Source organism: Vulpes lagopus, chromosome 16 (assembly GCF_018345385.1).
Source record: "Vulpes lagopus strain Blue_001 chromosome 16, ASM1834538v1, whole genome shotgun sequence".
In the NCBI taxonomy this organism is placed as follows: domain Eukaryota; kingdom Metazoa; phylum Chordata; class Mammalia; order Carnivora; family Canidae; genus Vulpes; species Vulpes lagopus.
The window spans coordinates 15,612,856-15,626,123 of NC_054839.1; the positions used below are offsets into that span (position 1 = coordinate 15,612,856).

The 13,268-nt window shown below is 41.5% G+C and overlaps 1 protein-coding gene across 2 annotated transcripts in view; it reads left to right on the forward strand.

Moving 5' to 3' along the window:
* Nucleotides 1-13,268, forward strand: part of ABCC4 (ATP binding cassette subfamily C member 4) — a 247,433-nt gene that overhangs the window by 70,053 nt on the left and 164,112 nt on the right. For both annotated transcript variants that reach the window (XR_005984058.1, XM_041731078.1), the window contains exons 5-8: nucleotides 6,750-6,839; nucleotides 8,018-8,181; nucleotides 9,502-9,627; nucleotides 11,043-11,292. Coding sequence is in view for 1 of the 2 variants with exons in the window: in XM_041731078.1 (XP_041587012.1) it covers nucleotides 6,750-6,839; nucleotides 8,018-8,181; nucleotides 9,502-9,627; nucleotides 11,043-11,292 (630 nt within the window). In the remaining variant the exon portion in view is untranslated. The remainder of the gene's footprint in view (nucleotides 1-6,749; nucleotides 6,840-8,017; nucleotides 8,182-9,501; nucleotides 9,628-11,042; nucleotides 11,293-13,268) is intronic.

Consider the following 13,268-nt stretch of genomic DNA (forward strand, 5'->3'; position numbering starts at 1 on the left):
CAAAAATAAAAGATATATTGAAAAGTTGATAGCTTTTTATTTTTCTATTGGGGATGTACTTCATCTTTATTTTCTCATTAAGATAGTTTGTCGCCTGACCCTGAAGTGCATATTAGTAACTGTGTGTGTGTGTGTGTGTGTGTGTGTGTGTATTTGCTCTCTTTTTTCTCCTTGTCAGTGGGTTTTTCACACTTACCATATTGTTACTTCTTCCTGTCACCCCACCAGCTCACCTTTGCCACAACTGTTCTGTGTTGTTGGTTTCTTTTATCCCCTCTCTTGTTTGGGAAACCAGTCACATGGGGCTTCTATTTCAAAGCAAGAAATTGATGATGGAAGGGTCTGGGTAGGGGTGGTGGTGGTTGGTGGGTGTCTGTTGTTATTTGAGGATGTGACTGCACTTTGATCATCCTATCATCATGAAGTGTTACACATTCAGGGACCCGTGGCCATTAGAGGTGATAAGGTCAAGGAATGTGGAGTCAGTCTGACCTCGAAGGAAATATCACTGGTACCCAAGTGGTTCTTGGGGTCCACATTGTGGCCCTTCTGCTCAGAACTAAAGTCTGTATGTGTCTGTCTTCTTGACTCTCAATAGATCATAGTGGTATAATGAAAAAGTGGCCAACGAAGTTAAAGGAAAGCTAATGGTATCCCTGAATATAAATGCCACAGCTTGCCGAAAGCTTTCTGTCCAGGTGTGCTGGTTTGTGTGCTAGCCATGGAAAACCAGGCCAAAAAAAGGGGAAAAAAGGCAATGGAGCTATCAGATTATTGATGACAGCAGGTTGTTGATTTTGTATGCACTTCTGTTTTCATTTTTTTGAATCTCTTCTACAAAGCCCCAGAGGGAATCTGATTAACTTTACGGAGTTGTCACCCATTGTATTCATGGGGATAGAGGATATTAGGCTGACCTTGTGACCCCATAAAAATGAAGTTTAATGGTTTTAGATCACACAGTCTTGAAAGTAGATGTAGCAGCATTACTAAGCAACTCTAGGCAACAATATTGGAAAAATACAGGCAATTTTCTGCTTCAGGTGAGCTAAACATATTCTTCATATTCGTCTGTTACAGTAATACCCAATGTCCCTGGAAACCACATTATCTGACAGACTCAGCTCTGAGGTAGGGCCATGAACCAGGAAGTAAACCAAAAATAGAAAATAGGTGACATAAGTACTTGGTATTTTGTTCTGAAAATCCTTTAGTTTCTATTCAGAGCCTGTTCACTGTGATTTTACTTAAAATATTATGAGGTTATATCCTAGTTTGGAAACAGTAGTAGGTACTGGTAAAAGGGATAGTTTGACATCCAGGAACAGAATGGAGTTATATTGTATGCAAACCCCCAAAGGCATGGTCATCTGGGGCAGTCTGTGAGAAGCATCCTCAACATGCGCAGTGAGGGTCGTCTTTGAGTAAGAGGCATATTGGTGATGAAAAATCTGCATCATGAAGGTGGTGAACCACAGTTTCTGTTTTTGAGGACTGTTAGAGAAGTGGTATCTATGTGTGCATACTTGGGTTTTGTGTTTCACTTGTACTGAATAAAATAAAGAAGAAACCGTGTATTTTTAATTTTATTTATTTTATTTTTAAAATTTTTAAATTTCTTTATGATAGTCACACACAGAGAGAGAGAGAGAATGAGATTGAGAGAGAGAGGCAGAGGCATAGGCAGAGGGAGAAGCAGGCTCCATTCACCGGGAGCCCGACGTGGGATTCGATCCTGGGTCTCCAGGATCGTGCCCTGGGCCAAAGGCAGGCGCTAAACTGCTGCACCACCCAGGGATCCCGAAATCGTGTATTTTTTAAATGAAGGACCGACCAGTATTACTTAATTCTTAAAAAATTGATTAAAATTGTTTTGGTTCAGATTGTATATAGAGTTCTCTTATTGACCCCACATGTATTTTCATGCCTTCCCAGAGAAGAACCAACTATAAATGGACATCTAGTCTGATGGGAGTTTGCATAACACCATCAACAGTGTTTTTAATGGCCATATAGATTCTATTATAACATTAATTAGAAATTTGAATTATTTCTCAGTTTTTTATACTGACAGATGTCCATGCAGTGAACTTGACCAAAGCAAAACCTTTGTAGACATCTTTAATCTCTCAGGGTATATATATTTCAAGCTTTTTTTTTTTTTTTAAAGTTTTTATTTATTTCAGTGGGAGGATATGTGCAGGGGTGGGGGGAGAGAATCTCAAGCAGACTCTACTTAGTATGGTGTGGTCCCCACCCTTGCCAATATTATAATTCTTATTCCTGCTGAAGTGCTCTTGATTTAATAAAAATACTAATCCTAGGCCTGGTATATACAGTGCAAAATATTAGTTTCTTTTGTTTGCTTTTTTTTTTTCTTCTTTCATGGTGGAATTAACTTGCTTTCACAGGGAAAATAAATTAAACCAAATAGTATCCTCTTATAACTTGTCAACTCATGGAAATGTGGAACCAAAACATTAGCAGAAGGATGATGCATTAATTTGTGCACTGTTATTCTCTATACCTGACATGAATCAAACATAAATTGTCTACATTAATGAAGAGTGGTAATTTTGCTTCATTAGAAGAAAAAACACCTAGAGTTCTCTGTCAGCCATGAATATGTGCAGCCTATTTTCCCATCTGCAAAATAGGAATAATTCCTTGCTTTGTAAGGTGGTTTCCTATTCAGTTGTAGGAGTTGTAGTAATTGTTCAATAAAGGGCAGGCTTTTCAATGATTTTTGCTTATGTACACGAATATGATGAGTCTTTTTTGCCCTCAATGAGCTGATTGTTCCTGGGTGGCAACAGATGTATAATTGATAACACTAGATGCTCTTCTGTAGGTGTGAACAGAGTATATATGTGTTTGTTTCTGTTTCTTTGGTCTTAATCTTAGGGAGAATCTTAGACCATCAATTTCATACCTTTCTTTTTCGTGTAAAACTTTTAAAGCCAGAAGTTTCTGGTAAGACTTGGTGTAACTATATCCTACAAATTGTGATACGTTATGTTTTTATTTTCATTTATTTAAAAATATTTCTGATTTTCCTTATGAAGTCATCTTTGCCACATGGTTCTGTATGAATATCCTGCTATTTCTCAAATATTTGGAGTTCTTAGAGCTATCTTAGTGATTTCCAATTTAATACTTTTGTAATCAGAGAACATTCTGTCTAACATTTTTATGTTTAGAAAATTACTGAAGGATGCTTGGATAACTCAGTCAGTTAAGCATCTGCCTTCAGCTTAGGTCATAATCTCAGGGTCCCAGGATCAAGCCCTGCATCTAGATCCCTGCTCAGTGAGGAGTCTGCTTCTCCTTCTCTCTTTGCCTGCCACTCCCCCTGTTTGTTCTCTCTCTCTCTTTCTGTCAAATAAATAAAAATCTTGGGAAAAAAAAGAGAAATTTATTGAGATTTATTTTATGGTCCCAGCATATAGTGGTCTATGTTTGCAAATATTCACTGTGTACTCGAGAAAACTGTCCTGCAGTTGTTGGGTATGGTGTTCCATTAACATCACAGTAACATGATTAGTAGTGTGTTTCATATCTTCTGTATCCTTAAAATTTTTTTGTCTACTTTTATTAATTATTGAGAGAGGGATGGGACACCACCTGGGTGGCTCGGCAGTTGAGCATCTGCCTTTGACCCAGGGCATGATCCCAGAGTTCCTGGATCGAGTACCACATCAGGCTCCCTGCATGGAGCCTGCTTCTCTCTCTGCCTATATCTCTTTTTCTCTGTGTCTCTCATGAATAAATACATAAAATCTTAAAAAAAAATTATTGAGAGAGGGATGTTGAAACCTATGATTGTGATGTTTTGTCCTTTTTCTCTTTGGGTCTGTTTTTGTCTCATAAATGTTGAATCTCTGTGATTTGATCCATATACATTTATTTTATTTTATTTTTTCAAAGATTTTATTTATTCATGTGAGAGAGAGAGAGAGAGAGAGAGAGAGAGAGAGGCAGAGGGAGAAGCAGGCTCCATGCTGGGAGCCTGACCTGGGACTCATCCCAGGTCTCCAGGATCATGCCCTTGGGGCTGAAGGCAGTGCTAAACTGCTGAGCCACCCTGATCTGAACACATTTCGGAGTAATGAATTGATATTACTTTTATGAAACATCCCTCTTAATCTTTGGCAATATTCCTTGTCTTAAAGTCTGTATTGTCTGATACTAATACAGCCACACCACATTCACTGTACCTATTGTTTGCATGGTCTATCGTTTTTTGTCCTTTGACTTTCAACCTGTCAGTGTATTTTAAGTTCATTTTTCTTCTATAGCAATTTAGGTATGTCTTTTGTTAATCCCTGGTAACCATCTCTGGCTTTTAATTAGAGTGTTAGTGTAAATATCGATCTGATTTGTTTTTGGCTTTTTGTATTGCTATTTTTTTTCTACTTGTTTCTTCTATTTTTCTTGTTTCCATTCCTCACTTTTATTTTGGTGGTATCAGATAGTTTTTGGATTCAATTTTGATTCCTTTATTAGCTTTTTTTTTTTTTTTTAAGATTTTATTTATTTATTCAGAGAGAGGCAGAGACATAGGCAGAGGGAGAAGCCCGCTCCATGCGGGAAGCCCTATATGGTACTCAGTCCGGGATCACGCCCTGAGCCAAAGGTAGATGCTCAACAGCTGAGCCACCCAGGTGTCCCTGTGTTCTTTCTCCTTGATCATGGGTCACATATTCTTCGTTGCATGTTTAATAACTGTTTACTATTTTGGATGTTTTAAAGGTTAACATTATAGGGACTTTTAGTGAAAGCGTATTTCGTTTTTTTCCTATAAGCAATTCCTGGGAGATTGTTTCAGTAGATCTGTCTATCTACTTAGGTGACTACCTACCTTCCTACTTTATGTATCTCTGTATCAGTGGCAGATATTTCCATTTTAAACTCCGTTAAAGTGCATGACTCTTACTCTAGAGTATGATCTTTATTACTAAGCCATGGCCCTCCTGGTATCTAAATGGAGTGTCTTAGGTGCTTGTGAAGATCTTGTATCCTGTTTGGATAGAAACTTCGTGCCCTTTTGCATGAACTCTGGAGTCTCCCTTGAGCTCACAGCTGCCCCGAAATCCATTTGCTAACTCAGTACAAAAACTCTGGGGGCCTGTGCTTCTGCTATTCTGGCTTGCAAATTCCAGACATTCCTGCAATTTGGAACAGGTAACTCTTCCTCATTGCCTCAGTGAAAGTGTAGTTCTACTTGGGCAGTAAATGCCTCTGGGCAGAAAGCCAGGCTGGTCATGGGTCTCTGCTCTGGTATTTCCCTTTTCTGGAGGCTTATGGTCATGCACTGCCTGTGTTCGTGCCTGAAACAGTGGCTTCATAGGTTCTGTCCAGTTTTATAGTTTTACAGTTGAGGGTGAGGGCAAGTCCAGTACTGACTACTCTGATGGCTGGAAGCAGACATCTGGCAGTTTGCTTATAGGCTATGTCTTCCTCATTAATAACATTAATGACATTACACATTTTTTTTTTTGGCCTAGCTAGAGTATGACTGATTTTCCTCTGACAGATTATTAATTTCTCTGCTGCAGCATTGCTGTTAACCTAGGTAGGTGAACATTGGATCCAGAATCAGTCTTTAGTCCATTGCTACACTTGGTCACATAGCTAATTAAATGACAAGTCATCCTGATGGTTTGCCGAGAACTTTGCCTTTTGCACAAATCGTCGTCGGTTCTCATTGTCATGTGGTTCTCATTGTCAGCTTCAGTGACAGGCTGTGAATGGTGATTCCACATGGGTGCAGTTGTCTTTTTTTTTTTTTTTTTTAATGTTTGAGAGATTGCAGAAAGAATGAGAGCAAGAGAGAGCAAGTGAGTGCACGAACATTGGGGATGGACAGAGGGAGAGGGAGAAGAAGGCTCCCCACTGATCAGGGCCCCAGATGCGGGACTCAATCCTAGGACCTTCGGATTATGACCCAAGACAAAGGCAGACACTTAACCAACTGAGCCACCCAGGTGCAACCTCTTGGTGCAGTTGTCTTGAGGTTTTTTGAAAATGATCAGTTTTAGAATCAGTTTTGTGTGCTGTTCTTAGTTTAATTGTTAACGATTAGTTATCAGAACGCACTTCTATAATGTGTTTTCTGCATGAGGGATTCATGTGTATTTGTATGTAAAATTGATTTTAAAAATATTTTCAGGGGCACTGGGTGGTTCAGGGGTTGAGCATCTGCCTTTGGTTCAGGTCGTGATCCTGGAGTCCTGGGATCGAGTTCCGTATCAGGCCCCCCTGTGGGGAGTCTGCTTCTACCTCTGCTTATGTCTCTGCTTCTCTCTCTGGGTCTCTCATGAATTAATAAATCTTAAAAAAAAAAAAAAAAGAATTAATGACCCTGTCCAGATGTATAGTCTGTCTCCTAAATTTTTTCCTTAGATAGCCTTCCCACTTTAATAGAATGTGGCTCAAAATTACTTGAGTTGACTCCGGAGTATAGATCTTTTTATCCTCTGGGCATGTCCAGATTCACCATAAAATGGGGTGGGAGAGTCTGCTTATATCTCGTGTAGCTCTGTTGTTCCTTGTGGTATGTGGCTGCCACCATTCAAAAGTGTTGAAGCCTGAGCCCAGGTCCTCTAGAGCCCTGCTGTCATGGAACACCGTGCTTACGGGAAGTCACACAAGACCCTGTAAAAAATATACTCCATTTTGCTTGTTTTCTAAGTGTGGCATGATATCACTGTAGGACTATAATCTTCTATTCCTTTCTTCTGTTTCAGGCACTTCGCCTTAGTAACATGGCCATGGGGAAGACCACTACCGGCCAGATCGTCAACCTGCTGTCCAATGACGTGAACAAGTTTGACCAGGTAGGCTGCCCCCTTGAGGGATCCTTTTTCATTCCTGACACCTTCCTTGGTTTAACTTGGCATTTCTGATGCCAGTTTTTGGTGTAGAATATAAGACGAGGATACTTTTTATTCAATTTTCATTTCTTCTATGTGCAATTTAGGTATAGCACTACTATGTGTTTTCTGGTGATAGGCATTTTGTGTTCTAATGTGTTTACAGCATACTTCAACAATGCATAAACAGTTCCCGTCCAGCTTGTTTAAATGTTGCTAATAGTCCTTCATAAGTGGCCTTTCTGGGCACATGTTGTTGGTATTAGTGGCTGAATTACCATTATTATTATTATTATTATTTATTTATTTATTTTTTTGAGATTTTATTCATGAGAGAGAGAGAGAGGCATGCTGAGACATAGGCAGAGGGAGAAGCAGGGAGCCGATGTGGGACTTGATCCCAGGACCCTGGGATCATGAACTGAGCCAAAGGCAGATGCTCAACCACTGAACCACCTAGGTTCCCCAGCTGGCTGAATTCTTTGGCCTGCTCTATATGATGACATCTTGGTGGGGAGGGATAGTTCTGTGCCCTATAGAGTGCTATATAGGAAAGCTTTTTTTTTTTTTTAAAGATTTTATTTATTTAGAGAGAGGGCAGGAGCAGGGAGAGTGGCAGAGAGACAGGGAGAGAGAATTTCAGGCAGACTCCCCACTGAGCATGGAGCCCAATAAAGGAGCCCAACAAGTGGCTGGATCTCATGACCCTGAGATCTTCACCTGAGCCCAAATCAAGAGTACGATGTTTAACTGAGCCATCCAGGTACCCCATTTTTCTAAAGGATTTCATTCATTCATTCATTCATTCATTCATTCATTCATTCATTCGAGAACGACAGAGCAGAGGGTTTTTTTTTTTTTTTTTAAGATTTTATTTATGAGAGAGAGAGAGAGAGCGTGCGCGAGAGAGGCAGAGACACCACAGGCAGAGGGAGAAGCAGGCTCCATGCAGGGAGCCTGATGTGGGACTAGATCCCAGGACCCCAGGATCATGCCCTGGCTGAAGGCAGATGCTACGCTAAACTGCTGAGCCACCCTGTTTAGGTTCCTGTCTTCTTTCAGAGCAGATTGTTTCTGTACTGTGTTCTCACTGGTTTTGTGTTTATGCTGTCTTAAGAAAGCATTGTCTCTTCTCTTTTAAGGTGACAGTATTCTTGCACTTTCTGTGGGCAGGACCACTGCAAGCTATTGCAGTGACTGCTTTGCTCTGGATGGAAATAGGAATATCCTGTCTTGCCGGGATGGTAGTTCTAATTATTCTTCTACCCTTGCAAAGCTGCATTGGAAAGTTGTTTTCATCACTCCGGTAAGAGAAACACTGGTTTAAAAAATGGGTAATATGTATTTATTAATATCCATGGTCTGGCCCCTGCTTTTGATGAAAAACAAATGTCTTCTGTGATCTCTTGTTTGTGTTGATTGTATCGGGTCCAGGCTTAGCCATGGAGGCTCCAGCCTTAAGCTGAGGGCTACTCTTGAAACTGAGATAGTGAAGGCATCCACTGGCTCCTCCTGGCTAGCTTTTTGGGTCTTGTGCCTCGTTAAGTTGTGTCTTCCAGCAGAATTTACATATGATGAAGTTATTTCAACATATATTAAATGATAGTATAATTTAAATATCTACTTAGCGGTCCATTTCTGGCTGCATGGTTTTTTAATATATTTTTTTAAAGATTATATTTATTCATGAGAGACACATAGAGGCAGAGACCTAGGCGGAGGGAGAAGTAGGCATCCTTCGGGGAATCTGATTTGGGACTCGATCCCAGGACCCCGGGAATACAACCTGAGCCAAAGGCAGACGCTCAACCATTGAGTCTCCCAGGTGCCCCTGGGCAGCGTATATTTTTGTTATGCTTATGTTAGAGGTATTTTCATGTGTGCATGTCTTTTTTTAAATTCAGTGTGACCAATAAATTACAGACTTCCCAAGGGCAAGGTCAACCTCAATTGTGTCTTTAGATGTCCAGCTGTCCTAGCGGCATATGCGATAGAAAAGTGGCTGGTGATACAGAGTTTGATGATGATGAAGCAGGTTCCAGAGGCTGGAAATGGGTCACTGTCAAGGTTTTCAGTTGGATGATGATGTGCTGTTTGAAGCACATCGAGTTTTCTCTTCTGTTTCTTACCTTGTGGTTTTCTCAGCATGGAATTTGCTCTGCGATGGAGAGATGTTCTGTGTCCTTGGAGTCCCATTTCAATGCTACTAGAACTCAGAAGCTTTTCCTGCTCTCTCCTTTGCCCAATTAGAATCAACAGCCCTTTCTTTTCTGCTCCCTAGTACTTCGTTCTACTATACTATACCACAACCAACTGTAGTATTGTTAGATTCACGGGCTGTTTGCCTTCCCTACCCAAGCATGACCTCTTGGAGCAGGCGGTTTATATCTGACTCTCTTTTGTGTCTTCCTTAGTCCCTATTGCAAGTTTTCTAAGATACTACTTGAATTGGGATGAACTGTTACCTTCCAAACTGAAGTCTCTTCCATTTGTATTTTGAGTCGAGCCACCTGTGTTGTCTGAGTAGAGGCGCTGGAGGGAATCATTTGATCCCTGGTCGTGGGCTGTGTCTGCTGCTGATAAGGAAAGTGGGGCTGTGGCTCATCTCTCATGTCTGTCCCCTTAGGAGTAAGACTGCAACTTTCACAGATGTCAGGATCAGAACCATGAATGAAGTTATAACTGGCATAAGAATAATAAAAATGTATGCCTGGGAAAAGTCCTTTGCGGATCTTATCACCAATTTGCGAAGGTACGGTTCTCTGTATATTATCCCATGTTTTTTTTATTTTTCTGTCTCCTGCTTTTGCTGAAATATTTGAGGAACCTTAGGAAGTTTTCCCATTAAAATGTGAACTAAAACACTAAACATCCCCTGCCCCATGCTATGCACCATATTAATCTGCTCTTCCATTTACCATTTTCTTTATTATTATTATCTTTAAAGATTTTATTTATTCATGAGAGACAGAGGCAGAGATACAGGCAGAGGCAGAAGCAGGCTCCCTGCAGGAAGCCAGATGCAGGACTTAATCCTAGGACTCCAGGATCAGGACCTGAGCCAAGGCAGACGCTCAACTAATGACCCACCGAGGTGTCCCACCATCTACTTCCTTTCTTTTCTCTTTCTTTAAAAAGAGCTTTTATTTATTTACCTGAGAGAGAGCGTGAGAGAGGCTTCTCCCTGGGGCATAGGGAGAAGCAGACTCCCCTCTGAGCAGGGAGCCCAATGTGGGGCTCAATTCCTGGACCCTTGTATCATAACCTGAGCCAAAAGAAGACCCTTATCCAACTGAGTCAACCAGGGGCACCCCCCACCCCCATTTAGGTATCTTCTTAAAGGAAAGAGAGCGTGTTTCTACTACAAAAATGAAATTCCACGTATTTCTTCATACCCTGAATTCCAAACAAGTAACGATATTATTTGCTAATATGACAGTGGCATTAAAACTATAATTTATGTGAGCATTGCAAGAAGACAAAGATTGTAGAGATTGGGCCAGACTATACCTCAGTTTTATTTGTGCCAAACAGAAACAGAGCCATGAGAATAGCCTCATGCCTTTGCTCAGTTCTGCATGTACTTTGTAGGTGCATCTCCCTCTACATCAAATGCACTCAGCTTTGCATCTTCTCTGGTCCTCAGCAAGCCCGACTAATTTAGCTCACTCCCCCCCCCCCCGCCCCCCAATCTCACTGCCTGGCTCCAGTCATGTGCATCTTCCCCGACTACACTGCTCTGAGGGAGGCACCTCTTTGCGCATCCATGGGGCCTGTGCTGGCTGTTTCTGTCTGATGCACACATTTTCTCTTCCCCCAATGAATCATGAGCTCTTAGGGGGGACAGGCTATGTGCCCATCTGTCCTCAGCAAGGTGATCAGCACAAGACTTCTATCATTTGATGCCTGCCTGTTGAATTAACATTCATACCTGGTCTGAGTGACCCAGGCAGTTTTACAGAGTGACATTAAGCCTCCATTTAGTTGAGGTGAGCGACATTGGCATTTAGCCCTGGAGCCTGTGCTGTAAGATATTTCCATAAAATGGGGAGTGATTTGTCTTAATCCATGTTCTCTCCCTGGAAATGGAGCCACATGCAAAAGATAGTTGAATTTATGACTTGGATGTTGCTTCCTTGAAAACCATTATCCTCTACTCTTTGCCAGGAAGGAAATTTCCAAGATTCTGAGAAGCTCCTACCTCAGAGGAATGAATTTGGCATCATTTTTCGTTGCAAACAAAATCATCATTTTTGTGACTTTCACCACCTATGTGCTTCTTGGCAACGTGATCACAGCCAGCCGTGTGTTTGTGGCAGTGTCGTTGTATGGGGCTGTGCGGTTGACCGTCACCCTCTTCTTCCCCTCGGCCATTGAGAGGGTGTCCGAATCAGTCGTCAGCATCCAAAGAATCAAGGTTCGGTGACAAACACCTTTTTTACGTTATAAGTATATTTTAAGCAAAATGCCTGTTCTGAATTGGGGTCACCATGTTATACTTAGGTGAAGCCTGGCAGTCATTCAAGAATGTTGTGTGTATTCCCCTCTCAGTCTTGGTAGAGTACAGGTAGCTAAGTTGCTGATGATTTCTGGCTGGCAACATTAAATAGCAGTGACACAGGGATTGTGAGGTACAGGTGATAACTGCTGGGTGGTTAAAATGTCTAAAGCAGCAGAAATTTCACAAGCAGATTTCATCCCTCGTGCCATCTTGAAGGACTAGGCAGTGACTGTAAGACTGGGGTTGGAGTGAGGGGAGACCAATTTCTCTCTGGGCTGGGATGGAAAGAGCTTGCAGAAGGCCCTGCTCCTTGGGTGAGGATGAGTCTCTCTGAAAAAAGGTGAGTTCTGTCCTTCATAGATGCCTGGTTTGTGGTTTCTGAGTAGGCCTGTGGATCTCCTTTCACGTTTTCTTTCTGTCTCACTCTATTTCTGGGAAAGTCTTCCATATTTTATCATACCCTGCCCTCAACCATACCCACTACCTCCTTTTCCAAAATAGCTGTCCCTACGTTGCTCAGGGAAAGTAACTTATATCTTCAAGATGCGGCCCTCAGGTATTTTTAGGTTTATAAATAAGCCTAAAATGAAAATAGATTGGCTCAGTGAGGCAGACAGGGCATGATCTTGAGTGCCTCACTTTACACAAAAATCTGGTTTATTTTGTTCCTGCTTCTCCACAGTGCTGGATATGTATTAAAATACGTCTAGTGAAGTTTGATGGCTCTGGGTTTGATTTTTGTCTTCTTTTTCTAGTTTTGTCATAAAAGCTGAGTTTTTTTTTTTTTTAAAGATTTTATTTATTCATGAGAGAGAGAGAGAGAGAGGCAGAGACACAGGCAGAGGGAGGAGGAGGCTCCATGTAGGGAGCCCGATGTGGGACTCGATCCCCGGTCTCCAGATCATGCCCTGGGCTGAAGGAGATGCTAAACCCCTGAGCCACCCAGGCCGCCCTGAGTTTTTTTTTTTTTAAGGTTTTATTTATTTGATGAAAGCAGGAGCACAAGCAAGGGGAGCAACAGGCAGAGGGAGCGAGAGAAGCAGGCTGTTTATGAGCAGGGAGCCCAACATGGGGATTGATCCAGGACCTCAGGATCATGACCTTCAGCCTAAGACGGATGTTTAACTAACTGAGCCACTCAGGAGCACCTCTTACTTTCTTTTAGATCTTAGACTCTTTTTCAACCTCTGTTTTCTATAACTCTTTAAAAAAAAAATTAGATCTTGAGTGCATTATAATCACCTAGAGTTCTTATTAAAACTGAATTTTAACATGTTGGAGATTGATTCCCTGGGTCATGCAGAGCCCAAGGTATCCGTGTCTTAGTCAAGTGTGCCCATGTACCTGGAAATATGCGACATGTGGGGAACATTGCCCCCCTTGTGGAAAAAAGCCAGGATGTACTTAGCAAGTTATAAAAAATGTCAGGATTATGTTAAGACTAAAATAAGGTGAGAGGAGAAGCTAACACCTGTCTTGGTTTATGCTGGACGTTTCTGGAGGGGGCGTACATTGAGGATTCATTCCATTGCTCCACAAAATAACTGAGCACCTACCTTAATCCTGGGGTGGTGCTAATGTGTATGTAGAATAATAATGCGCAGATATCCTTCCTACTTGGAATGCATGTATCATCAAGTAGGGGTAAATAAACACTCAAAGACACTCACTGTTAAGATGTGTTTCATGGCATTAGTTGTTGAAAGGGATAGTCTGAGCTGTCTTAAGGTGCTTTGTAAACATAATTTTGGAGGTAGAGCTTCCTGGGAAGGCTGAAAGAGGGACCAGGAGAGTTACAGTTATGGGTGGTTAGGAGGGGATGGGAAACATTTGGGGGAGGTAGGAGGCTGATACTTTTCATTATTGTGGGGATAGTTATGTGACAAAAAAGC